The following is a 27,484-nucleotide window of genomic DNA, read 5'->3' as shown; positions in this document are numbered from 1 at the left end:
AAATGCGCAACTTTAAATAAATATGGAATTAAATTTTAATTTAAAGCCTACGTGTTAAATTGAGGGATTCGTATTCTTGGTTCTTTCGGTAAAGGCACGTAGAAGGGAAATAATAAAATGATATTTTTTATTGTTTTGTATTTTTATTATTGTATTATTTCCCTTCTACGTGACTTTACCGAAAGAACCAAGAATATAAATATAGAATTGTTATAACAACACTAATTGTTATAACACTCCTACAACATCAGTGCAGCGCCACATTAAATACGCACTACAATGATAATAGTTTAAAGCGATTTGAAGCGTGTTTTATTTTAAAAATGGAAATATGGTTTTTAAGGGGGGGGGTGCAGAGATTTGTGACGTCATATTTTAAGGGGGGGTCTGACTTTTTGTGACGCCATGTGACGAGGGGGGGGGGGTCAAAATCGCATGACGTCATTTATAGACGCACCCTTATCCACTGTGTGAATTCTAATCACGCTCCGCCGCTACGCCGCCGGCGGACGACGGAGAGCAGCGGCCGCGGCGTTGTAAATGATACCATTAATAGGTCAACGCAGCAGGCCTGGGCTTCGCAAGAGGCGCCAACGGGGCGACATCGCGCTAGTTTATTTTGGTTTTTCGCGAACACCCTCACGCCACTTGCCAGTGGAGGCGAACTCCTCCAACCCACCAGAGGTGGTGGTGGTGGGGGAGGAGGAGGAGGGGGGGGATAGCTTCGGGGCAGAAATAGTAAGAACCCCGCAAACATCGCAAACAACTTGGACCCAACCGCGCCTCGACTCGCCCGACCGAGCCGGGGACCGATCGAGTTTGTGGACCAAGTCAGTCAGTACGTCGGCCAGGTTATGTTCACGCGGATTTTGACTTCATGCCTTCCCACGACGCTTTGTTACCTATACATACTCCCCACCACAGGAGCTTAAGCTACGATCGTGAGCATGGGAGGGGGTGTTAGGCCGACAGTCTGGGACAAGTTTCGTGGATGGGCCTGTATCGTGCGTGACAGCAGCAACAGCAGCAGCATCATCATCGTCTTGTGTTCACGCGTACGGTGCAGCGTCGCTGTGTTTGCTGTACTTCTATGCTCCCACGGGCTATATGTCCCCCCCCCCCATCATGCCTGCAGCGGCGTGGTGAATTATGGCTGATTTATACTGGTAGGAACGAAGTGAACCAGCCTACAAAAGATTATATCGTCCGTCCGTGTAGCAACATCGCCCTCTACTGCAAACACTTGGCATGACCCTACAAAAACCTTTAGACTCAGTGACGCTTTCCTGGCTAAACAAGTGTAACATTCCCTTATAATTCCCTGAGATAGCTTTTAATTAAAACTTTTAAATTAAAATTTAACTCACAGCGGCCTAAAGCCTACAGATAGGCCTAAAGCCTCGAACAACGCCTCAAACTCTCCCTTCGTATCGTACCCCCGCGTGTGTGCAAGGGAGTTAATGTTTAACAATGTTACATTCCCTGATGCTTTTAAATAGAAACATTTAAAGCTTTTACATAAATAATAAAAACATTTAAATTAAAAATTAACTCACGGCGGCCTAAAGCCTACAGCTAGGCCTAAAGCCTAGAACTAGGCCTCAAACTCTCCCTTCGTATCGTACGATTAGGTGTAGCAACATCGCCCCCTACTGCAAACACTTGGCAGGACCCTACAAAAACCTGTAGACTCAGTGGGGCTTTCCTGGCTAAACAAGTGTAATAGTACATTATGTTTATATTCTTTGGTTATTCGTTCCTACCAGCCCACCCCGCAGGGTCCTGTTTTAAAACGCACGTGGGCCAGCAACGGCGTGGAGGCACTCACTCATCCAGCAGTGGAGTGGACCTGTTAGCAGGCTGTAACGTGGGAGGGCGTTATGGCACGCTGTGATATACGATCAAAACGTTTGATGTTATTGGTTCTTTCGGTAAAGTCACGTAAAAGGGAAATAATAAAATAATATTGGCTTTTATTTATATTATTTTATTATTTCCCTTCGACGTGACTTTACCGAAAGAGCCAAGAATATGAATCCATGCAGTCACGAAAGCTTTAAATCAAAACGTTTGATGTTATTGGTTCTTTCGGTAAAGTCACGTAGAAGGGAAATGATAAAATAATATAGTTTTATATTTATATTATTTTATTATTTCCCTTCTACGTGACTTTACCGAAAGAGCCAAGAATATGAATCCCTGCAGTCACGAAAGCTTTAAATCAAAACGTTTGATGTTATTGGTTCTTTCGGTAAAGTCACGTAGAAGGGAAATGATAAAATAATATAGTTTTATATTTATATTATTTTATTATTTCCCTTCTACGTGACTTTACCGAAAGAGCCAAGAATATGAATCCCTGCAGTCACGAAAGCTTTAAATCAAAACGTTTGATGTTATTGGTTCTTTCGGTAAAGTCACGTAGAAAGGAAATGATAAAATAATATAGTTTTATATTTATATTATTTTATTATTTCCCTTCTACGTGACTTTACCGAAAGAGCCAAGAATATGAATCCCTGCAGTCACGAAAGCTTTAAATCAAAACGTTTGATGTTATTGGTTCTTTCGGTAAAGTCACGTAAAAGGGAAATAATAAAATAATATTGGCTTTTATTTATATTATTTTATTATTTCCCTTCTACGTGACTTTACCGAAAGAGCCAAGAATATGAATCCATGCAGTCACGAAAGCTTTAAATCAAAACGTTTGATGTTATTGGTTCTTTCGGTAAAGTCACGTAGAAGGGAAATGATAAAATAATATAGTTTTATATTAATATTATTTTATTATTTCCCTTGTACGTGACTTTACCGAAAGAGCCAAGAATATGAATCCCTGCAGTCACGAAAGCTTTAAATCAAAACGTTTGATGTTATTGAAAATGCATTGAATTTACGCTTATTCACGTGTGAGGTAATTCAGCATTAATATAAAGCAATTTATATTTTTCTGCAAATTATGACTCAATAATTTCAGCTTGTACATAATTACCACACCGTTGTGATTTAAATCGATGTTGTCGACGAGCAGTAATTTATATTTATGGACATGAAGCTCAATATGTGCAGTTCCCTAAAGTGCAATGCACGCCCTTCATTTAACCAGATGAAATACCATTGAGATTTATAATTAGTAATCTTTATTCCACCAAGTGAGACCCAATTAACATTTTTCTTAGGTTTTTTCGGTAAAGTCACGTAGGTAAAACATTAAAATTTATAAAAGTAAAATAAAATAAAAATCACGACGTTTCGGAGGCAACACAAGCTTCCGTCTTCAGGTGGAACCGTCACAGCCACGACAGCTGTATCAAGTAAATGAGAGATTGCAGGAGCTACCACTCCGTTTATATAATGGTTGGAGAGGGGGGGAAGGGCCAAGTGCAGCACACTTTTTATTCATATGGTAAGCTTCAAATCGAGAACCAATTAACATTGTTCCTGATGTCATTCCATTGCTTCTTTTTGTTTAAAAAAGTTTTTTTACCATTCAGCAGTAGATAGATCATGTCTGATGATTTAGAGTCTCTGTGAGGCTTTCTCTGATGAATAATCGCCGTATAATGGTTTCTTGTTGTGCAGCAGAAGTCAGCTTGAGGGCCAGCGGCACCAATGGATGTCTCGGCGCTGAGCAACCAGGAGCTGAGGGAGAAGCTCCTGGATTTGGGAGAGCACCCAGGACCCATCACATGTGGTGCGCACACCAAGCCAGGGCTCACAGAGCTCACCTCCAGCCCTCACCAACCCCTCACTCTCCCTCCTCACCTCCAGTCCTCACCTCCCCCTCACTCTCTCTCCTCACCTCCAGTCCTCACCCCCCCCCTCACTCTCTCCTCACCTCCAGTCCTCACCCCCCCCCCTCACTCTCTCTCCTCACCTCCAGTCCTCACCTCCCCCTCGCTCTCTCTCCTCACCAACTCCTCACTTTCTCTCCTCACCTCCAGTCCTCACCCACTCCTCACTCTCCTCACCTCCAGTCCTCACCCACTCCTCACTCTTTCTCCTCACCTCCAGTCCTCACCTACTCCTCACTCTCTCTCCTCACCTCCAGTCCTCACCCCCCCCCCTCACTCTCTCTCCTCACCTCCAGTCCTCACCTCCCCCTCGCTCTCTCTCCTCACCAACTCCTCACTTTCTCTCCTCACCTCCAGTCCTCACCCACTCCTCACTCTCCTCACCTCCAGTCCTCACCCACTCCTCACTCTTTCTCCTCACCTCCAGTCCTCACCCACTCCTCACTCTTTCTCCTCACCTCCAGTCCTCACCTACTCCTCACTCTTTCTCCTCACCTCCAGTCCTCACCAACCCCTCACTCTCTCCTCACCTCCAGTCCTCACCCCCCCCCCTCACTCTCTCTCCTCACCTCCAGTCCTCACCAACTCCTCACTCTCTCCTCACCTCCAGTCCTCACCTACTCCTCACTCTCTCTCCTCACCTCCAGTCCTCACCCCCCCCCCCTCACTCTCTCTCCTCACCTCCAGTCCTCACCTCCCCTCGCTCTCTCTCCTCACCTCCAGCCCTCACCTACTCCTCACTCTCTCTCCTCACCTCCAGTCCTCACCTCCCCCTCACTCTCTCTCCTCACCTCCAGTCCTCACCTACTCCTCACTCTCTCTCCTCACCTCCAGTCCTCACCTACTCATTCTCTCTCCTCACCTCCAGTCCTCACCTCCCCCTCACTCTCCCTCCTCACCTCCAGTCCTCACCAACTCCTCACTCTCTCCTCACCTCCAGTCCTCACCCCCCCCCCTCACTCTCTCCTCACCTCCAGTCCTCACCAACTCCTCACTCTCTCCTCACCTCCAGTCCTCACCCCCCCCCCCTCACTCTCTCCTCACCTCCAGTCCTCACCAACCCCTCACTCTCTCTCCTCACCAACTCCTCACTCTCTCCTCACCTCCAGCCCTCACCTACTCATTCTCTCTCCTCACCTCCAGTCCTCACCTCCCCCTCACTCTCTCTCCTCACCAACTCCTCACTCTCTCCTCACCTCCAGTCCTCACCAACTCCTCACTCTCTCCTCACCTCCAGTCCTCACCCCCCCCCCTCACTCTCTCTCCTCACCTCCAGTCCTCACCAACTCCTCACTCTCTCCTCACCTCCAGTCCTCACCTACTCCTCACTCTCTCTCCTCACCTCCAGTCCTCACCTCCCCCTCACTCTCTCTCCTCACCTCCAGTCCTCACCTACTCCTCACTCTCTCTCCTCACCTCCAGTCCTCACCAACCCCTCACTCTCTCCTCACCTCCAGCCCTCACCTACCCCTCACTCTCTCTCCTCACCTCCAGTCCTCACCTCCCCCTCACTCTCTCTCCTCACCTCCAGTCCTCACCTCCCCCTCACTCTCTCTCCTCACCTCCAGCCCTCACCTACTCCTCACTCTCTCTCCTCACCTCCAGTCCTCACCTACTCCTCACTCTCTCTCCTCACCTCCAGCCCTCACCCACTCCTCACTCTCTCTCCTCACCTCCAGTCCTCACCTCCCCCTCACTCTCTCTCCTCACCTCCAGTCCTCACCTCCCCCTCACTCTCTCTCCTCACCTCCAGCCCTCACCTACTCCTCACTCTCTCTCCTCACCTCCAGCCCTCACCTACTCCTCACTCTCTCTCCTCACCTCCAGTCCTCACCTCCCCCTCACTCTCTCTCCTCACCTCCAGTCCTCACCTCCCCCTCACTCTCTCCTCACCAACTCCTCACCCACTCCTCACTCTCTCTCCTCACCTCCAGTCCTCACCTACTCATTCTCTCTCCTCACCTCCAGTCCTCACCTCCCCCTCACTCTCTCCTCACCTCCAGTCCTCACCTCCCCCTCACTCTCTCTCCTCACCTCCCCCTCACTCTCTCTCCTCACTCTCCTCACCTCCAGTCCTCACCTACTCATTCTCTCTCCTCACCTCCAGTCCTCACCTACCCCCGCCCTGTTATGGGCAGACGTCGCCTTACCTCCCTTTAACGCACAGTATCACATTTCCTTAATAACCAGGAGATGAAATAAACCCATTGAGACTCGTGAAACATTGGATCTACACAGGCAGTTGGGCTAAGTGCTGTTTCGCAAGCACCACTGAAGGCCAGTATGTACACAAAACTAAACTAAACAAATATTTTACCAGGTAAGGCCCACTGTGCAATGTAGCTCCATTTCAGAAGCGACCTGGCCACAAATGATAGCTCAACGAAGTGGCTTGTCACGTGGAAATTTAAGACTGAGTCGATTTAGGGAAGACCCCAAAGTTATTCAGATATTCGTCCATGATGTTGTCCATGAGCAGGAATCGAACCGAGGTCGCTGGGTTTGGAGCGCAGTGCGCTAATCACTGCACCACCGCTCCCTAGGCACGACGCGCACCGTGTACGAGCGGAAGCTGCTGCGTCTACTCGGGCAGGAGAATGAGGAGCAGCAGCAGGATCAGCGCTACCCCAAGACCCACGACACCGACGACTCCGACCCCGAGGAGGAGGGTGAGCATCTCAACACCGCCAAGCGCCATCACCTCAATCGCTCACAGAAAATTACGACGACGCGTGTCTGACGAATAACATCGGCCAGCCAATAACATGCGGGACAACCTGAAAACACATCGCAGAGCCAATGTCCAAGATAAAATCAATAAGCAGGCAACATATCTCCTTCGTATCTGTCCCTCCACATAAGCAAATGATACGTATTTTGTTTTAAACTTCCCGTCAGCCACACGCCTTTGTGAGGCTGTATAATTCCAACAACACTGGTTTATGGACTGGCTTCGACAAACAGTGTCTCATCAGCAAGTAAGGCTCGGGGTCGGGGAGGGTCGAGGGATTCAGAGTGGGGGTGGCCACACCGATGTCACGTGATGTGCGGGGAGGCTCGAGCTGTTTTTGATATAAAGATAACCATTATGAATAAAATTACCAGAGGTGGCATTTGTTTGTCCACGTGATAAACTACGCCGTGATCTTCACACCCATCACCTGCGCAGAATCGGCAGTGCCATGGCACCAGGAGCCGCTACGATCGCGAGCCCGGCCCCAGAGCGCCGTGCAGCGGAAGGCAGCGCCGGTGCACGCCGTGGAGGAGAGAGGCCGTGGCGGCAGTGCAGTGCTGTCCTGCCTGGCAGTGATACTGGCGCTCGTGCTGGTGACCGGAGTGGCAGTCTTGGCGCTGATGTTCCTGGGCGGGGAGGAGGTTGAACCTCACCTGCTGGAGGAGCACGGCGCTCACGCCGATCGCGGCGCGCACGGCGAGGCCGTGTGATCAGCGGTTTGCAAGTTTGCCGAAGATAAAAAAATATTCCCGCAGCCAAGATGCTCGCAGCGATGGATAAATATCGCTTGTGGGCCATTTCTAAATGACGAGCGGTTTGGTTATTTTCTGACTGTTAGAAATATTATCCAGTCCCTGATTAGTTGATTAGCAGTAGTTGTAATCGTTAAGATAAGCTACACTTGGTACGTTTCTCCCAAATGACTTTATTTGCTCATTACTGGCAGACTAAAGCTCGCTTGGAGGCCAATGCTTTGCACGCCTTGCGTCGCATAGGGACAGCTGGCACTAGGGGTCCCCCTGGTTAAGACACTAGTAGGACGTTGGAACGGTTGATATGAGAGCCTTGGGGACTTGCCAAGGCACTTGGGGACTTGCCAAGGCATTTAAGCAAGAGCTCAGTACATGCAAATGCTTACCATTATATTTTCATTGGAGACGAGATCTGCAAAGGTTTGTTATGATTTTCAGTTGTTGATTCATGAATCGTGTTTTTCCCCCTCTCCGGTAAACGTCGCAGCCTCTCGTAGCTGCAGGAGTCACTTGAAACACTCCTCCCCGAAGGAACAGTTTTCCTCGGTTATTGACCAAACCTGTAACATTTCACTCCCTCCCCCCATCCTCATAATTGAATGAATTGTAATGGTTTGTGATCAGTATTGGATTACTGTAAATTAGCAAGTAAACATTGTATTAAAACGAACAAGCTATATATAAAATAAGCTCCATTCTGACAATGTGTTATGTTTAAACGGATTCATGTGAGGCGACTTCGATCTACCACACCACTGAGATCCAGGTTCGAATTTGGGTTTCAGCCACCCGTGATTAGACCGGGTTCTCAAATTGAGCGAGTTGGTGGACTCACAGAGAGACCCTTAGACCCGCAGAGAATGAGTTTTGCTGAAACTGAGTCCTCGTGTGCAATGAGTCGATTGTCACGACCCGGTCACCGATGAGTGCACACAAAAAAATCTCACGGCATTAAATGTAGTCGTCTTAAATTGGCTACATTCCACCTTTAAAAATAAAGATAATCAGTGGGTTTGTTTTGTGTGCGATGGGTGTTTCCATGCAGCGGGGCGTATGGGAAAGTGCAGCACACGGAGCACTCGTAAGAGGTCTCAGAAGCGGTTCTCTGATATCTCCTTCCACGGGCTATTCTTGAGCACACTGGGGGGGGGGGGGGGGGGGTAGGCAATGCTCTGCAAGATTTCCCAATGGATTCCATCTTATGGGACAAAATTGAAATGGAGGTACTTATGCAAATTTCACTGTTTAATGGAAAATAGCCAAACAAGTTTGGTAATGGTTACATCCCCAAAGGTTTGGCCAATGATTAACTTTATTTATCAAAGACACCAAAGCTGTTGTTACAGGGTTTGATAGTTCCGATGTCGTCGGATTTGTAAAATATACTAAACCTGCAAGAAAATCTTTCAAAGGTCACCAATTTCATATTTTTTTTGTTATTAAATATTGCCGTCTGCTTTTGCAACATTCACTGTTTAGCAGGTTTCAGCACTGGCTGTGGCGATCGTACATAACTTGAGTGGATCACAATACCACTGAGGTCCTGGGTTCAAATCCGTGCTCCATCCAAATGCTATGACACAAATATGCTACTATGTCAGCCAAGTGATCAATGAGTGCACAATAATTTTTAATACACATGACCACATATCCTCCCTAACCAATTAACCGCCCACACCCCGTGCTTGTGCATGGAGGTGTAACTCGTCATTTACAGATGTTCACATATTTGACTTCTTCACATATGCATCTTTCGCTTAGCCCCCATTGAATCGGGTGTCTAACATTGTGCCGTTTGGTTTTGGGAATTAACTAGACTCGCTCTTAAGCGCTAAAGTATAGTAAGATCCTTTTTAAAATATAGTCTTTGTAAGGAAGTCGTATTACACATGTTTGCAGTTAAAATTGTACTTAATTGGATGTTACGGTCGACTTTGTACCATTTGATACCGTTCTTAATAAAGATGACACCAAGAACCCGTGTTGTGGCATTTTGACAGATTCTGCAGTGGTGGTGTGGTCGTCTTCAGCGATACACTCCGCTGCTGCTGACGCGGTTATCTGGCTTGACCACCTCAATGTGAAATTGTAGTTGTTGCTCTGCATCTCCATCAGCATCCATACGAACGGTGTGGTTGTGATTCCGAAGTTGCTTGCGATGGGTGTTTTGATCGTGAAGGTGCTTTTGTGTCAGAGTAAATGCTCAAAGATCCGCATGGGACAGGCTCACAAACACCACTTGCAACACGTTCCTTCGGAGTGGGCAGGTAGGAACTTGGTTGGACAGCGCATTCGTGCACGACAGACAAATAATCCCTGGTGGGCAGTGTGGAACCTGTTGTTCCTACCTGTATAGAAGATAACTTGACTTTAGGTAGCCAGGCAGTCAGCCAGGTAGCCAGCTGCCTTAACTATCGGCCCCTCCCCCTTGCTTAGGCCCTTACCCCCCCCTCTGACCCCCCCCCCCCCCCTCAGTAGGTCTCCACCAATCAAAGAGCTGTTTGTATTATATATTTATGCACGACAGACAAAACATCCCTGGTGGGCAGTGTGGAACATATTGTTCCTTCCTGTATAATCTGGCCACCTCCAAAGCCTTAGGGTTAGATGGCAAATCTTAGCTGTCACTTGCCCAGCTAGGGGATAAACCAGCTTAGGACTGTTACGAAGACCAGCCACGTGCCCCGATTTAGACCCAAATATCAGAATAACCCCGCCACTTTCCCCGTTTAATGATAATCCCAGCTTACTGCTGTGACCAACCCTAGCCCTGATTCCAGCATTGACCCTAAGATGGTAACTAGGTGATCCACCAACCATTACCTCTAAAGCCACATGTGCCAACACCACCCCCACCCCTCCCTAGCCCTTCAAAAATGTAAACGATGCACGCATTAACGAGACAATCCGCGCCGTCGCCTCGCGCGTACCGCCCGAACATAGACGACGAGTAGCCGCTTATTTCTTTTGTTTTGATTTTTTATTGTTTTGCTATTTTATCTTTTTTTTGTGTTTTTCGTTTAATCCTTGAACGGCATCTGGTTTTTACTGTACAGGACATGATGTGGGTGGGGGGGGGGGGGCAGCAGGAATAGGCAGAGACGGGGGGGGGGGGGGGGGGGCTTCGTGGACCTGCGGTGAATTCGACCGAAGACCTCGAACGACCAAATGTGCGGCTATTTAATGGGCGAAATTTTTTTACGTGCCACCCAGCCACCCCCCCCCTCCCCCACCACCACCACTCTTTCCCAACGCCGCCAAACTCCACCACGGGGTGCAGCCACTCGCCGGCATTCCCGTCTGCACTTCAGGGTGTGCGCGAGGCAGGCAGGCAAATTAAACTAAAACTTGAATTAAATTTTGCCGATGACCCTAATTCTTTTTTGTGAAATGGTAACTTCCCCACGAACCCACGGCCACAAAGCCCTTTCCCTCCGCTCGCTCGCTTGGTGACAGCACAAATTTCACCATAGCCACGGGAAATGTTATATTCCTGGCGTGTTTGCGAACAAGTCGTCGGGCATGGCACGAGGAGGGGATGAGGGCGAGCGATGAACCCCCCCCCCCCCCGCCAGCTCTACCCCACCCCCGGGTTTTTGGAACACAAGCAGTATTGATGGGCAGGGAGGTCACTGGGTCACTGGACCAGGCCGGCTCAAAGCTTCCTATTCACGCTTCCCCCTGTTGCTGCCCCCTCCACGTGCCTCCCCCCTTCTCTCCCCGTGGCGGTATTCCCCACCCTCCGATGTTTTTGGGTTGTGCCGTGCACCGTTTCGAACAATTCGGTTCCTGAAGAACGCTCCCGGCACGTGGAGCGAAACGTCGGACGTCGTGGCCGAACAACACGCGGTACAAACTGGGAACTCATCGAAGCCTTACGCAGCACAACTGTGAAAACTGACATTCCTTCTCTCCACATGCACGCCTGTTGTTCACCAACCCCAATGGCCTGCCACCTCCTGGCCCCAACGTCCAAACACCCAGACTTCCCGCTTCTCTTTCCGCCACACAAAAACAGGATGAAGGCCCTCTGGGCCCAACTCGGAAAACGAAACGTCGATCACGCACGCACGCACGCACGCACGCGTCGACCGCGCGTACAAGCGCCACCTCCGCCGCCGACACGCGCTACATCAGCCGGTCTAAATGTTTAAAAACAAACAAAATATGACTCGTCACATTAATAACGCCGCCGACGCCGCTTGCTGCCGACGATTGCAAAAATATGCCCAATGATAAACCGCAAAAAAACGCGCTCGTGACCTTCCCCGTTTGGTCAGCGCCATTGTTAGCAAACACGGCTTTTGTTCCGGTGGAGCTGGCGCCAGAAACAGAGGGAGTCTAACTAGGGCGGTGTGAGGTGTGAGGACAGCGGTGAAGATGCCGAGAGATTTGGGGGGGTCACTCGACTCAAGCCAACGATTTTGAAAAAGATGTCTTACGGACCTTTATTTTTCAATGATTATTTGCCGGGTCGCTGGTCAGACTGAAGTAGGTGGCACGTGGCTCGACCAGGAGTAGCCGTAGCCATAGCGAGAGGCATACTGGATGTGGTGGGCGAGGCGAGTACATATTTTCCCGATCACCGACCCAGACAGACCTTGGCTGAAAATGAAGCCCCCATCTTAGCCTTCCGTGCTATTGGTGGCGCAGTGGCATCAAAGGACACTGCCCTCCAAACACCACAAAACTGGTTCAACCCCTGGCCAAGATGCACGTCAGTTCTAGGGAACCTGTGTGAATGCACGGCCCCCTCCAGACCAAGGTCGACTCAGCCTTAAATGAATACAGGGTGTGGCGGAGTGCAGTCGTGAACATATCAGCACTGGGGACGAAGAGGTGGCCGGCCGTGGTTCTGGCTACACCGTGATGTTCGTGCATCGTGCTGGCTTTAATAGGTGCTCGCCAACCACATTTCCCCCTATGGTCTGTATAGCTGAATAGGCGATCCACCGTATTGTTTGTGTGGGTGGGCGTAAGTTGTTCAGGCGTAGCTTTGTGCGGTTGTGAGTCACGACAGAGGTTTTACAATAAATCGTTGGGAATGCGTGCGTGTTTCTGTATTGAGAGGTGGTTGTCTGCAGCTGTATATTATTGTTGTGTAGTTATGCGGAGTGTGCTGGTGTGTGCATGGCTGTGTGTGGTTCCAAGTGATTGCGAGTGGTTGCTGTATAGTTGTTTGTTGTCATGTATGGTTGTATGCATGTAATTGTGTGTTGTTTAGTACAGCCCTGTAGTTGTATGTAGGCGTAATGGTTTCAAAGTGGCTTTCTGTAGCTACATGAGAAGCTGTGTGTAGCCGTGTATGGTTGTGTATGCTATGCGCGGCCATGTGCGATTGCGCATGATTGCGTTTGGTTGTGTATGGCTACGTGTAGATGTATGTGTAATTGCACGCAGTTGTGTATGCTTGTGTGTAGCTATTACGTCATTGTGTGCGGTTGGACCAGACGGTCAGAGTTAGACATCAGTGGAGAATACGGGAGGACGTGTGGGCCAGGTGGACCTCAAGGAACCGGGAAGGGGGGCTAGAGACAGAGAGAAAAAAACTAGACAAATACATTTTAATAAAACGCAAACAAAAAAAAGAAATGGATGATAACAAGGACACGTTATCGTGCAGTCTCACGGAACTACTCACGGAAGCTCCTCGGCAGGCTCACGAGGGCCGGCGATGAGTTATAGACGGACGAGCGATCGGCGCGATGCCGCGCCAAGGTTTTCCCCGCAAACGAAGATTTTTAGCGCAAACTTAAGAAAACACCGATGCGCTGCGAATACTCCTCTCTCGTGTTTAGCAGTCGCCGTCGTTTGTTTTTGTAATATATTCTGCTGTTGCTGCTGTTAAGATTTCCTCGACGTGCTTATTTAATATGTTTTTCTTTCCTGTTAAACCGCAATCTGCTTCTTCAAGTGTGGTGACGCTGGCGAAGACGATGTTTTGGTGACTTAGATATTGTTCATGGCGTATAGTCTAGTCCATGCCCTGGCTGTGGAGTGCACACGCACATGGATGCACAGATGGGCACACGCACAGATGACACGCACAGCCAAACAGACACGCACACACACACAATTAATTCACAGCATGCTCGAGTCAACTGCCCACAGTTCTGCAGGGTATTTGCCTGTTCATCCACCCACCCACACATACTCTCTCTCATTCACTCACCTACCGAATTCACCCACCCAACCACTCACTCATTTACGTACTCATCCACCATCACATACTTTACCCACTTACCCAACTACTCTCACTCACACACCTACCACCCACTCATTCACTCAGTCACTGACACAGTACCCTCTCTCATGTCCATTCCTCTTAAGGTGAGAAGCCAGCCACCCACTCACCAGACCACTCACTTACCAGACCACCCAACCACCTCACCATAACTCATAAAACTACCCACCCACCCAACCACGCACCCACCTCACCAGAACTCACAAAACTACCCACCCACCCAACCACGCACCCACCTCACCAGAACTCACAAAACTACCCACCCACCCAACCACCTCACCAGAACTCATAAAACTACCCACCCACCCAACCACGCACCCACCTCACCAGAACTCATAAAACTACCCACCCACCCAACCACCCACCCACCTCACCAGAACTCATAAAACTACCCACCCACCCACCCACCTCACCAGAACTCACAAAACTACCCACCCACCCACCCAACCACCCACCCACCCACCCCCTCTCACCCGTTTCGATGGCCTGCGCCTCGTTCACCTTCCACTGCTCTGCGACGTCGTTAGCGAGGGGATCGTCCGGATTGGGTGCGCTCAGCAGTGCTTGGATCGACAGCAGCACCGTGCGGATCTGCAGCGCCGGGGACCACTTGTCTACAGGGGAGGAGTGGGGGGGGGGCGGAGAGCGAGGTCGGACGAATATAATGACGATGACGAATAAAAGAGTGATTTTTTTATGGTGGGTTACTTCCTCCGCAGCTGCTACAACCCCATAACAATCCACACCAAAAGAAACCGCTCACTCGTAGCCTAAAGCAGTAGCAGCAACGTAACGAGTCATCGATTCACATGAAACGCGAGGCTCTCAATGACCGAGCTGTTGAATGGTGCAGTGAGGATTGCCTTTCAATAACGACAAATGTACGAAAATGGTTGCTTTGAAAGGTTGAACGAGACCGAAGAAAATGAGACAGACGGTACACGGACAAGACAGCGCAAAAGACTGGACGCAGTTATCCTCGCAGCGCAAGCGAGAGAAACAAGACGCAGAGACTGCACTAACAAGTCAAACCGAGGATCCCAGGTTAGACCGCGCGTGATGTTCCGCTCCCAGCACTTAGTTCCTGAAGAAGCGATGTCGGACATCGTGCCACACAACATGTGGCAACCCCAAAAACACAGCGGAGAGAGATGTACAGCAGCACAACCACAAAAACCTTCCACGCAATAATACAATATATTCCTTCCCTCCGCACACACGCTCGTTCCTGACCGGCCCTGAAAAAAACCCGCCCCCCCCACGTTCTTACAACAAACACAACCTCGCTCAACGCCATAAAAGAACAACTTCGATCGTGCTGTTTGTGATGTTGGCCGTCGCCGCCGCCGCCGCTTAACATATTGGGCCCTCTGGGCCTGTGCTCATCAGCCCTGTTTGAGAACAAACCAAACAAACGAATAAGTATAACCCGTAAAAACAAAGTTTTTCACTATAAATCCTTTATATGCGTGGCAGAGAACTTAATATAAAGGATTTAAAAATATATTCGCCTGTGGAGGATGCGGGGATCGATCCCACGACCTTTGGCATGGGAAGCGAGGGCGCTACCAACTGCGCTACTCTGCCACGGCCTGTGGAGGGGTTACGCTCTGGGCTCTTATACTGTGACGTTCAGCCAAAGCGACGAATGAGTTCTATTTGAATATATGTAAAATAATTTTTTTTTGCCTAAAGTGTAAAATTTTGGGAATTTTTTTTCACGAACATTAATTGTCTGGCACAACGAGTCTGTGTGGAAAATGTCAGCTCGATTGGATCACGGGAAGTGGGTTAAAAACGACCGAAAGATTTGCACGGTCGTAAGCAAGCAAGCACGCAAGCAAGCAAGCGAACTTAATATAAAGGATTTAAAAATACCATGCAACAGCGAGGGACAGGCGATAGCAGGCAGGCACGCTAACCTTTTAAGATGTCCAGACAGATGCGCCCCAGCTTATCCACGTTGGGGTGGTAGATCTTCGTCATGAAGCGAACTTTGGGCGGCGCCATCGGGTACTCCTCCGGCAGGAAGAGCTCCAGCTTGAACGTTCCGCCCTCGAAGGGTGAATCGGCGGGGCCCGCGATCACCACGTGGAAATACCGAGCGTTGCTCTCGTCCGGTTCCGCCTTGATGCCCGGCACTGGCTCCGCCAGCAACCGCTGCGTCTCCTGCCGGGGCGGGGAGATCGGGGTGCGCGACACAAAGACAAAGATCTACAGGTTATAGGCTTAATAGATTATTGGAGCAAGTGCTGTTCACGAGCACCTGTGAAGGCCAGCAGGCACGGCACGTGAGGGGGTGGGTGGCCAACACTACGCCCGGCCCCCTTTGTCTCCCCAGTGGCGATGTTTACACACCACGCTTAATTACTCATTTGAGGCTGAGTCGACCTAGGGGAGGCCCAGGACCAGTTCAGATAATCGTCACCGGTATTGGCGATGAGCGGGAATCGAACTCGGGTCGCCGGGTTAGAAGCACAGTATGCTAACCACTACACTACTGCACAACACGCACACACACACAGGCGCACATACACACAGGCGCACACACACACAGGCACACACACCCGCATGCACACAGGTTATATCCGTCATAACAAAATATAACGGTAAAATTTTGATTGTTACGTCACGTGTGGTGGGGTAAACTGTGGTTACTCCCATCTCTTCCAAGACGCCTGGCTAGCATGTCAGAGGAGGTCGACATTACAGCACCCCCGAGTGGACGCCCTTTAGCAGCAGTGGTGTGAGTGAGCAATTTCAAGGGCTGCGCCTGTACCTTTCCTAATAATTAACACCGTCCAGCCCTGACAAGGCCGCTCCCACCGCAGCCATGTGCGTGACCGGGCGACCTATCACACGCAATGGCCGAGCGCCCCCCCACCAGATTGGTGGAGGCAGCGGCAGCAGCCTGGCAAAGGTGGTCATGATCTCACCCCAACTGGCAAGACAGCCGGCACAGGGACTCCCGCTAAACCCTAAACCGCGATGGGGGAGCGCGTAAAAATTCACGTCGCCGGAAAACGCGCTGTGCAAGGAGGTCAAGGTCATGAAGTTGTCGTGGGGTGACCCTCTTGATATTATTTCTGCTGCAACTCCCCAACGTGTCCTGCCCTCTGCCAGATCCTACAGCTGTTGCAAGGGTGACTGGTGCTTGCCGAGGTCGGATCTTACAGTCTTAACATCGCTACCGCCTGCTTTCAGGAGCGCACCTCGTTACAATATTGACACGGCCTTCGAGCAGCGTTCTTACAGTCTCATCACATCCACCGTCTGGCTGGAGGTGTTCCCTGTATCATGGCTTCATCACTAAAAAAAAGTAGCTAAATAAACACACAATACGACTGGTGGCGTTGGCCAAACATCCCAATGCTGAACACTTGACCTACAAATCAGCTCAATTTGGATTACCCACAGCAGGAACATCGCCGCCTACCACAAAAACTCGGCAGGACCCTCCTGAAAAAGAGTCTTGAGAATCGGTGAGGCTTTCTTGGGCAAACGAGCAATCTATTTATAATAAATAAATACATCACCACCCCCAATCCGCCTTCTTGTTATGCAGGTGACCCGTTCTTAAAATATTATCCCTCCGTCATCCGACATTAGGTTCTCCCCTTGCCAAGCAACTTTGTCCTCTGAAGTTCTTAAGCCACATCCCCACCTGGCTTTTATATCTTATCTACAAGATAGGAGCTGGAAGTTTTAAGTTGATTTCATTTAACCGGGTGAGAACTCAAGAGACCAAGATATAGAGGATCACTTGCAAGTGACCCAAGACAATAAGGTGGGGGGGGCAGGATTGTTGCTATGCACAATTCCAATTCAGTAATTTGCCGTGCAATTTTTCGAATTTGGAAAATTTGAATGCCGACCCTGGCCCATATCGGCCGACTCTTGTGAATTACGTCAGGGAAATCTTAAGGCATGAACCATAAACTACTAAAACTAAACTAAACACTATTTTTATTATACCAGGTGAGGCCCACTGAACTATATAGCTCTTTTTCAGAAGCGACCTGGACACAAATAATAGCTCAATAAAGTGGCTTATCACGTGGAAATTGATAGTAGCCAAATACTCTTAAAACGCAAGTTTCTAAATGTGGAGGGAAAAAACCACAGGACCTGGAGAAAAAATCCACACGACCACGGGATGAGAAACATGCAAACTCCAAATATACAGCAGGCGTCAGGGTTGGGATCGAACACACAATCTCCTGCATACGAGGCGAGGGAGTTAACATCTTGCCACCACAGCGCCCCTTACACCGCTGCGGCGCCCCCAAGGTAGGGGGGGGGGGGCGCTACAGTGAACTCAGTGCTCCTGGGTTCTGGGAAGGGAAGATTGGGCCTCACTGCCTCACTCGCGTAGGGACTACAAGCAGCGGTAACAGAGTATTGCGCTTAGCTGCAAATGCATGGGCAATGCGACGCGACATATTAATGGTGAACCAATGAATTTGTGATGCTGCGCTGGCGCACAAGCGCAAACAGCTAATATCTCAAAACACATTCATCATCCATCCTGTCGATAAAATGAGCACTACTCTAGATTGGGAAGTTAAACGACGGGTGTCCACCTTTGGGCGGACGAGCTCTCGTCATAGGAATGTGGAAATTCCATCACTTGCTCCGCGGGGCTGTGAACAGGAACTGAAACCCAAATTCCTAAATGTCCAATTGAGCAGTAACTCCCACTCCGAATGAAGGCTCTGGCAGAGGGAGTTGTGAAACTCCCAAAACCTGCTCAGCTGGATACCGCAAACGCTTTCCAAACACGCGTCTGCCCTGACAAGACACCAATGGGTATTAGTCAGGGCAAAAAAATGCGTTTGCATATTTTCAAAGAGTCCTTTTGCTCTGGGCTATGTCGCCATAGCTTTGGACGACGCTTGAAATCACTTTGGCCTTTTTTCCAATAAGGCAACTCCATGAAAAGCAACAACTCATATTGAAAATATACGAAGAGGGTTTTACCCTATCTGGCAATAAAACAGGTGTTTAGATTTTAAACACCAAATAGAAACCTTTTGCGAGGAATCATATCTGCATTAACCACACGTACTTGGTGAAAATGCAAACATGCTCAGATAATATATGCATTGTCTTTTAAACTGATTGGTCTACACCAGAGACAGCCTTCTTTCGGGCCTAGTCTCACCACCAGTCAGACCAGAGAACAGCACAAAGACAATATTGATTCTCTGAGTTGCATTTGCCTTGTGGGATGCCTTTGCATTAACGGGCTGGGGTCTCACTAACATGGCCACTTCTCCTCCCTTAGCCTCGATGTATCGTTGGTTCTTACTGTGTTATGGGCTGTGTGTCTCACTGGCATGGCCACTGTTGCGGTGGTTCTCTTGCGTTGACGCTCTTGCCTCGTGAAGGCCACTCTTCGATCTTACATTAACATGCTAATCTCTCACATTAACATCACTAGCCCCGCTCACTTCATGACCATTGGGCTCCACCCATTTCAAACCTTTTAAAACAGTCTGCCTCAGCAGCAGACCATGCTTTCCCACCTGATGACGGACGCTTGTGTTGCGCCCAAAACGTCGCAATTTATTTTATTTTATACCTACGTGACTTTACCGAAAGAACCAAAGAGTAAGCACAAAGATAGACAGCACAAATACAAGGTACCATCAGATCATTTATAGCTCGTTGATACTGGCAAAAAGGTCCCATTTTGTAGAACTCAAATTGGCCGCTCTTGGCAGGGGGTGATCGTGCCCCCTCGTTACCGACAGATGGACGGGCGAAGTTGATAGCATTAGCGCTTTGAGCCGCGGGTGTTCTTCCAGTTCCTTTGCCTTGTGGGCCATTCGGGCCCGGACTGTTTTCCTTCACCGATATCTGCTTACAGTGGACTTTCCTCCAACCCTTTATGGCCATCACTGCACATTTCAACGGGAGACGGTGGAGTGTTCGATGCTTGACATCCGGGTCAGGTTGTCAATTTCCCCTTCCCCTGGTAGCTTTGAAGTATTGTAGATAACAATTCAGCACACACTGATTCTCTATAGTCACTCGCTCACAAGGGGTCAATTGCCTCCTTTTCACTCTTTTATTGCTACCACCACGGTTACTGTTCCCGTGAACTGCACTTATTGTTTCCTCCATCCACGTTGAGGACTCGGTCTGCCAGACTGACCGTGTTGTCTCATCCACACTGTTTGACCACAACACCACAGGTGACAGCAATACACTCACCCACAGTCACTTAGCCACCCACCTAATCACTCACCCACTGACTATGCCACTCACTCAGCCACTCGCCACACTACAGGTCGCAGGACTTCTCATTCTGCTTCTCTCCTCACACTGCTCCATTTGGAATTCCCTTCCATAATCTCGCTCAGTAAAAAAAACCCGTGGTAACTCATCATTTATAACTTTAATAGTGTGGTTTGTTGCTAGCCGCTTGGTGATTTGGGCCTTTGCTCAGAAAACCTTGAAAAATAAGCCTTCTCCTTGACTTGCACTCACATGGTACGATGATTGTTATGAGAATTACTCATCGACTTACAGATGAACAAAAATAATAATTTGCGCATTAAACGCTTGCGCACTGCGTTTCAATTAATTTGGTGATGTCAAGTCTCACAGCATAAACATGACCGCTGATTTTGCCATTTAGAATGAAACTAAAAACCTACTTGTTTCCTATGCTACGTTAGATAAACTGGAGATTTGTTTTTACTGTACAGCGCTCTGAAGCCCTTTGTAGGGTCTACTGCGCCTTATAAAAATTCAAAAAATTATAATTCAGCCGGATTATTCCGATAGGTTCCAACCCAAAAATTTGTAAGGTATCTTAAGTCACTGTCCGTGTCTGTTCCTCCCAGGACTTCCTTGTTTATGCGACGTATCTTTTACAAAACATTTTAAGAACTCTTCCGGAAGTCCTTATGTTGTCTCCTTCATTGCAAGTCCAGTGTAGCGGGAAACGTTCTAAAGGTGGAGTCCTCTTTAAAAAAAAGAAACCCTGGCCACTTGATTTTATTTTCATTATCGTGTTTCCACAGCGTGCTACAAGTTTGGATCGCACGTGCGATATAGAGCCGGTGACGCGAGTAATCACGCGATTTCAGCAAAACTTACATTCAAGTAATGTGTGCGTGTATAGACGGACTATACAAGGTAAGGTTTAAAGATTGAAGGTTTGATACTGAAATTACATTTCCAATTATTGAATTAACCCTTTGGACAAGCCACTGTTGGATGTCTCTCCATGCATTGACTATACTTCACCACGCTGGTCAGAAAAGCGAGTTGGAGAAGGGGGGGCCCTGGAGGGTTGCGGGGCAGGGGGGCCCAGCACCAGTTCAGATTCACTACGTACTGATGTTATCCCTGTCCGGGAAACCGAGATCACTGTCAGTGGTAATAGGGTTTTTCCCCTCCTTTCTGGCAACAAAACTGACACCTTTTGCAAGGAATCATGTTAACATTAACCACAATACTTGCAGTCAAATGCAAACAAAAAACAATACTCTGATAATGTATGCATTGTCCTTGAAACTGATTGGTCCACACCAGAGACAGCTTTCTTTAGAGCCTAGTCTCATATGGTGTTCGACCAGATGACGCCAAAAGGCGCACAGTACAAAGACAACGCACTATCAGAGTAATGAGAGCTCGGGGTGAGTAGCTACATCATGGGACCTCCTTTGCCAGTACCAAAATATACATATAGGGTTTTCCCCCTTTTTTCTGGCAACAAAACTGACAGTTTCAAGGACAATGCATAAATGATCAGAGTATTGTTTTTTGTTTGCATTTCACTGCAAGTATTGTGGTTAATGTAAACATGATTCCTTGCAAAAGGTGTCAGTTTTGTTGCCAGAAAAAAAGGGGAAAAACCCTATTAGTATATTTTGGTACTGGCAAAGGAGGTCTCATGATGTAACTGTCAGTGGGTTATGGTAAAGTGCGTCAAATGGCTTGCCAAATCGTCAATGGATCAATCGCCCACGGCAACGTCTTTATGGCAACCAAGCGACGCAATCCCATCAACGACACGATGCGTCTCGCAGCGTGTACGCTAGCACCAAGGAAGGGCTTGTGTCAGGGATACAGTCTGGGATAGAGTTGAGGTCGGTGACAGGGTTAGAATCATTCACAGTCCTAAACTGGCTTAGACTCAAGCTGGGTTAGCGTCAGGGTTAGGACCAGGGCTTATTGTCAGTTCTAGATTTGAAGCTTTCGTGACTGCAAGAATTCATACTCTTAATTTTTTCGGTAAAGTCACGTAGGTAAAAAATGAAATAAAAATTAATTTAAAAAAATGAAATTAAAATAAAATAAAAAATGAAATTAAAAGTAACAAAAATAAATTTTAATTTCATTTTTTACCTACGTGACTTTACCGAAAAAACTAAGAGTACTTATTGTCAGTGTTAGTATCAGGCTTCGAGTTGGGATTAGCGTCAAGGCTAGCATCAGGGCGAGTCATGATTATGGTTTGTCCAAGTCGGGTTATCCCAAAGTTGGGTTAATGACAGTGCAAAGTGCCGCTGCCAGTAACCCATGGCTTTGAAGGAAAGGCTTGGTGGCTTACACACACAGTAGTATATGCACTGGTACTACCAGGTGCCAGCACACAATGGTAGCACATGATAGTACAGCAAATGGGATCTATCCATCCACAGCATTGCGTGTTACCCCTTCATATACGTGGTTGGTTTTCTCCGGGTTTTGCGGTTTCTCCCCTTCATGATACGATGGCAAAAACCCCTATATATGGAGTTGGCCAAACATCCCAATATAGCAGCAGCAGGACCCTGCTGAAAGAGTGTTCCCAATGAGCAAAGCTTTTCTGTGCAAGGGGACTTCACGCTCAAAAAGTCGTGGGTAGCAGCAGCAGCAGTGAGGCCCTCCCTACTTTTACGCTTTCAACCACAAAGGCGGGCATGGCCTTCACGATAATCAACTTGCTAGGAACAGAATGTTGAAATACGGTCGCTTAACAACCCCCCACATGGCGTGCGGGAAGGCCCGTATACAAAAGTGAATGCGGAAAACAGGGCTGTGCAGGTTACTACAAAGTAGTACTGCACTGCAGTCGGCTTTCATTCATCACACCACCAGGGGTGTGAGTCGGAACACAACTTACGAGGCCAGGGCTCGGCAAACCAAAATAACAAAAGCAGATATTTTTCTTTCGAATTCGGTAAAAAAAAAGTTTTTTTTAATCGATATATCAAGAACCGCCATGTAATGTGAATGCGAGACGGTGCTTAGTAAATAGCATTACGACGCAGTTCTTAAAGCTCCGCAAGTTGCAGGCCTCTGTACTAAACAACAGACTCAAGTATCGATGATTTTAAATAACGTACGGTGAATGCAGGGCTTCGAGCGGCTGCAGGGGTCACGTGAACTTATTGCAGAAAACGCAAAAAATTAACCCGTAAAAACTAAGTTTTTCACTATAAATCCTTTATATGCGTGGCATCGGTTTTATTGTATTATTCATTTCTGTTTTCTTGAGTAAGAGTTTCATTTTGATCACATTGGTATTTTAAATTAAATATGAATTTTTTTTCCCCTAAAAAGTGAAAAATTTTGGAAAAAAATTTTCACGAAAATAAATTGTCACGCACAACGAGTCTGTGTGCAAAATGTCAGCTCGATTGGATCACGGGAAGTGAGTTAAAAACGACCGAAAATTTTGCACGGTCGTAAGCGCGCAAGCAAGCGAACTTAATATAAAGGATTTAATAAGTAACAACATAATTACGTGTCCACTGTCAATCCACTGCTGGATTAAGGCCTCCCCACACCATCTCAGCCACGGGAGATGTTTGACCATACTTCACCACGTTGGTCAGTGCGGGTCGATGAATGTGGTGGGGGATAGACCCAAGCAACTGGTTTAGACGTCACTCACCATTGAGATGAGTCGTGTGACCAAAAACGAACTCTGGTTTTTGGGTTCGTAGTGGCAGTGCGCTTACCGCTGCACCGACACCACCCCTAACCCCCGTCTCTCACCGAGTTAAACACCCAACATAGATCCTGACACACGAATCGATATTGGTCATCGATTAACCCAACCCATCATTGTATCTCCAGAAAACACAGCGCGTGGAAATATGGATAGTAATTGTGCAAATGTAAAAAAATCAAACCCAATTCGTTGCCATTAAATGCTAAAAATAGTGTGTGTACATTTGGTGACAGAGAGTTGCTGCTTCTCACGCATCGAGGCAAAGCCGTTTCAACTCAAGAGTCACCGCAACTCTTGGCGTGGCGAGAGGACAGGCTGCGGCACGGATACCGTGCAGGAGACTGACGACTTCCGAAAGGTGCGCAGTGAATGACACAAAACACGCACACGCGAAGCAAACGCCTTACTAATACAAAAGGGGAAATTGACACGCAACATTAAACAAATGCCTTACTAACGTTGACTCGAGGCGTGGACATGTGATCTATATGTATTGGAACCTGAGCAAACTAAGGGGACGGTGGGGGGGGAGAGACAAAGATCCCCCGTATAGCCTTAACAGACTTTTGGGGCAAGTGCTGTTAGCGACGAGCACCTATTAAGGCCGGCACGGCACACGAGGGCGTGGGTAGCCCAGTGCTACCGCATCGATCTCCGCAGTGGCGATGTTTGCACAAACCTTTACACGCCAGGTTCTACTCATCTGAAGGCGAATCGACCGAGGGTGGGAACAGGCAATTCGATCGGTTCAGATCATTAACTCATCGCTGGCGTTGGCCGTGAGCGGCAATCGAACTTGGTTCGCCGGGTATCGGAGCGCGTCATCCAGCAGCTGGTTGACACAAGGCCTGCTGCTATCAGTGCACTTGGTCATTGCAAGGCCCGCGAAGGCCACTGGTGGACCCCGGTGGCCTTTACAGCGGCCCCAGACGTGCGGCCCCCCCCCCCCCACAACAACACGCAAGTGACCCCCCCCCACCACCCCCATCATCATCGTGCTGCTGTCACACCCCCCCCCCCCCACAACAACACGCAAGTGACCCCCCCCCCACCACCCCCATCATCATCGTGCTGCTGTCACCCCCCCCCCCACAACACACAAGTGACCCCCCCACCACCACCACCATCATAGTGCTGCTGTCACCCCCCCCCCCCACAACAACACGCAAGTGACCCCCCCCCACCACCATCATCATCGTGCTACTGTCCCCCCCCCCACAACACACAAGTGACCCCCCCCCACCACCCCCATCATCATCGTGCTACTGTCACCCCCCCCCCCCCACAACAACACAGAAGTGACCCCCCCCTACCACCACCCCCATCATCATCATCGTGCTGCTGTCACCCCCCCCCCCCCCACAACAACACACAAGTGACCCCCCCACCATCATCGTGCTACTGTCACCCCCCCCCCCCACAACAACACAGAAGTGACCCCCCCCCCACCACCACCCCCATCATCATCGTGCTACTGTCAAACACCCCCCCCCCCAATGGTTTCAAATGTTGTGGCGGCTCTCACAACTGATGATGTCTTATCGGTTGCCCCCCCCCCCCACCAACCTCTGGCGTAGATGAATCTTGCAGACGAGGCTCGGCCACTGAGCTTTGCTACACGAGCATCGGGGTGGGGGGCCCTCTCTTTAACACGTGGACCCGGTATTGTAGAGGGGTGCAGAGGAAAGAAAATTGGTCTCACGTCTCCTTATTCTGAACCTCGTCAGAAGTCAACCACGAGTGTGGGTGGAGGGGTAGATGAGGTGACCAGGAGAGAGAGGGGATGATGGAGAGGCTGTGAGGAAGGGTGGAGACGTGGAATGACGAGGATGGGTTGATGGTAACGAGGTGTAGGGGACTCAGGAGACGACGAGAAGATGGTGCTGACGATGACTTTCTCATGATGACAAGGATGAGTTATGATAACTACGATGACCATTAAACATAGCTAAGCCTACAGTCGTGATGATGCTGTGGTGATGATATTGTAGAGGGGTGCAGAAGAAGGGAAATTGGTCTCACGTCTCCTTATTCTGAACCTCGTCAGAAGTCAACCACGAGTGTGGGTGGAGGGGAAGATGAGGTGACCAGGAGAGAGAGAGGATGATGGAGAAGCTGTGAGGAAGGGTGGAGACGTGGAATGACGATGATGGGTTGATGGTAACGAGGTGCAGGGGACTGAGGAGACGATGAGAGGATGGTGCTGACGATGACTTTCTCATGATGACAAGGATGAGTTATGTTAACTACGATGACCATTAAACATAGCTAAGCCTGCAGTCGTGATGATGCTGTGGTGATGATGATGATGAAGTATATAACGATACGTCTATGGCGACGAAGTAGACTGAAGAGGCCTGCAATTATAACCGTGACAATGATTCATAATAAACGTGTTTGGGTTTAGATCGCGTTATTTATAAATGTGTCGTAACCTTTCGATTTAAAGCTTTCGTGACTGCAGGGATTCATCTTCTTGGTTCTTTCGGTAAAGTCACGTAGAAGGGAAGTAATAAAATAATAAAAACAAAACATAACAAAATAATATAATTCTCACCCTTCTACGTGACTTTACCGAAAGAACCAAGAAAATGTGTCGTAACCCTCCACCACCCGACACGGCCAAATCAGCAAAAAAGTGTCACGTTGACAAAAGACAAAATAGTTCACTGCTTTAGCCCCACACCGGTGCAGTGTTGAAGCGTGAAACCACAACATTTATGACTGACGGTGAAGTCGACAATGACTGTGCTGGTGATGATGATACCTCTGAAGATGCCGATTCCGACGCCTCGGATCACGAACACTGCCCAAGATTTTGAAGACCGATGCCCGATCACCACTTTGATACCTCTTGAGGTAACGATTCCGAACCCCGTAATTATGCATTTTACGAGGACTATAACGACCAAGACGATGACAAAGATGATGATGGTGGAGGTGGTGAAGACTTTGAAGCAAGAGGCAACATGAGGAGGCGCAAGGCCGAGTTGGACTAGAAGCTTCTGCCATCATCACGGCCAACACCAACCACGACAACCATAACCACCATCACCATCGTCGTCTCTCGCAGCAAAGCAGCAGCGGCCGAGGCCCACCTTGATGATGCGCCGAGGCAGGCCGGTCATCTTGGCGAGGAGGCGGAGGAGGAGAAGAGGAGGAGGAGGAGCGAGAGGAGGAGGAGGCGGCGAGGGCGCAGCTACAATATGGCGGCGCCTCGTTTCCGCGGCATCATCGACGCGCCGTCAACCTGAACACGCCCCCAGCCCCCACCCCCATCCCCCCCAGCCCCCACCCCCCCATCCCCCCCAGCCCCCACCCCCCCATCCCCCCCAGCCCCCACCCCCCCCAGCCCCCACCCCCCCATCCCCCCCAGCCCCCACCCCCCCCAGCCCCCACCCCCCCATCCCCCCCAGCCCCCACCCCCAACCCCGCCCCCCCACTAACCCCCAGCCCCCACCCCCATCCCCCCCACTAACCCCCCCCGCCCCCCCGCAACCCCCCCCACTAACCCCCCGCAACTTCCCCCACTAACCCCCCCAGCCCAGCCCCTACCCCCATCCCCCCCAACCCCACCCCCATCCCCCCCACCCCCATCCCCCCACCCGCAAACCCCCCACCCACCCGACACCTTTACGGCAGCGGCCGGTGTCGTGAAAACGCCGGCGTCGCGAAACGTCCGTTCGTTGTAGCCCCTCCCCCTGTAGCCCCTCCCCCCGCCAATCCCCCCTCCCCCCGCCAATCCCCCCTCACCCCCCATTCCAATCCATCCAGCCCCTCCCCCCCCGACAGCCCCTCCCCCCGCCAGCCCCTCTAACCCCCCATTCCACTCCATCCAGCCCCTCCCCCCATCCAGCTTCCCTCCCGCGACAGCCCCTCCCCCCATCCAGCCCCTCCCCCCATCCAGCCCCCTACCCCTATCCAGCCCCCCTCCCCCAACCCCCTCCCCCAATACAGCCCCCTCCCCCAGCAACCCCCATCTAGCCCCTCCCTCCTTCC

General features: G+C 49.6%; 2 protein-coding genes across 7 annotated transcripts; one reads left to right on the top strand and one right to left on the bottom strand.

The window, feature by feature from the left end:
* The first annotated feature begins 539 nt into the window (after positions 1 to 539).
* Positions 540 to 7,588, top strand: LOC133355493 (lamina-associated polypeptide 2-like). Of its 6 annotated transcripts, none has more exons than XM_061572814.1 (4): positions 540 to 830; positions 3,589 to 3,697; positions 6,341 to 6,466; positions 6,967 to 7,588. In XM_061572814.1, exons 2-4 carry the CDS (start codon positions 3,616 to 3,618, stop codon positions 7,239 to 7,241), a joined length of 483 nt encoding a protein of 160 aa, XP_061428798.1. In that variant the 5' UTR covers positions 540 to 830; positions 3,589 to 3,615; the 3' UTR covers positions 7,242 to 7,588. The 6 variants fall into 6 exon arrangements, with proteins under 6 accessions (XP_061428798.1, XP_061428796.1, XP_061428794.1 ...); XM_061572812.1 differs by having other exon boundaries at positions 3,586 to 3,697; XM_061572810.1 differs by having other exon boundaries at positions 540 to 851.
* A 2,653-nt stretch (positions 7,589 to 10,241) lies between these two features.
* LOC133355495 (ubiquitin-conjugating enzyme E2 N) lies at positions 10,242 to 26,748 on the bottom strand. The gene is made up of 4 exons (XM_061572816.1): positions 26,584 to 26,748; positions 15,450 to 15,696; positions 14,001 to 14,141; positions 10,242 to 13,273 (listed from the first exon to the last, which is right to left on the bottom strand). Exons 1-4 carry the CDS (start codon positions 26,611 to 26,613, stop codon positions 13,233 to 13,235), a joined length of 459 nt encoding a protein of 152 aa, XP_061428800.1. The 5' UTR covers positions 26,614 to 26,748; the 3' UTR covers positions 10,242 to 13,232.
* Positions 26,749 to 27,484: the final 736 nt, after the last annotated feature.

This window comes from Lethenteron reissneri, chromosome 51 (genome assembly GCF_015708825.2).
Source record: "Lethenteron reissneri isolate LAM-NWPU_2019-01 chromosome 51, ASM1570882v1, whole genome shotgun sequence".
NCBI classification, from domain to species: Eukaryota; Metazoa; Chordata; class Hyperoartia; order Petromyzontiformes; family Petromyzontidae; genus Lethenteron; species Lethenteron reissneri.
Note: the sequence above shows the minus strand (reverse complement) of the source record. Positions and strands in the feature narration are given on the sequence as shown.

Excerpts from the sequence above, each read along its gene's own strand:
- LOC133355493 (XM_061572814.1), top strand. The coding sequence starts at position 3,616 with ATGGATGTCTCGGCGCTGAGCAACCAGGAGCTGAGGGAGAAGCTCCTG. Across the intron at positions 3,698-6,340 it reads CCCAGGACCCATCACATGTG|GCACGACGCGCACCGTGTAC; the intron begins GTGCGCACACCA and ends ACCGCTCCCTAG. Across the intron at positions 6,467-6,966 it reads CTCCGACCCCGAGGAGGAGG|AATCGGCAGTGCCATGGCAC; the intron begins GTGAGCATCTCA and ends TCACCTGCGCAG.
- LOC133355495 (XM_061572816.1), bottom strand. The coding sequence starts at position 26,613 with ATGACCGGCCTGCCTCGGCGCATCATCAAG. Across the intron at positions 14,142-15,449 it reads CTGTCTGGACATCTTAAAAG|ACAAGTGGTCCCCGGCGCTG; the intron begins GTTAGCGTGCCT and ends CCTCCCCTGTAG. Across the intron at positions 13,274-14,000 it reads GGCGCAGGCCATCGAAACGG|CCAGGGCATGGACTAGACTA; the intron begins GTGAGAGGGGGT and ends TGCACTCCACAG.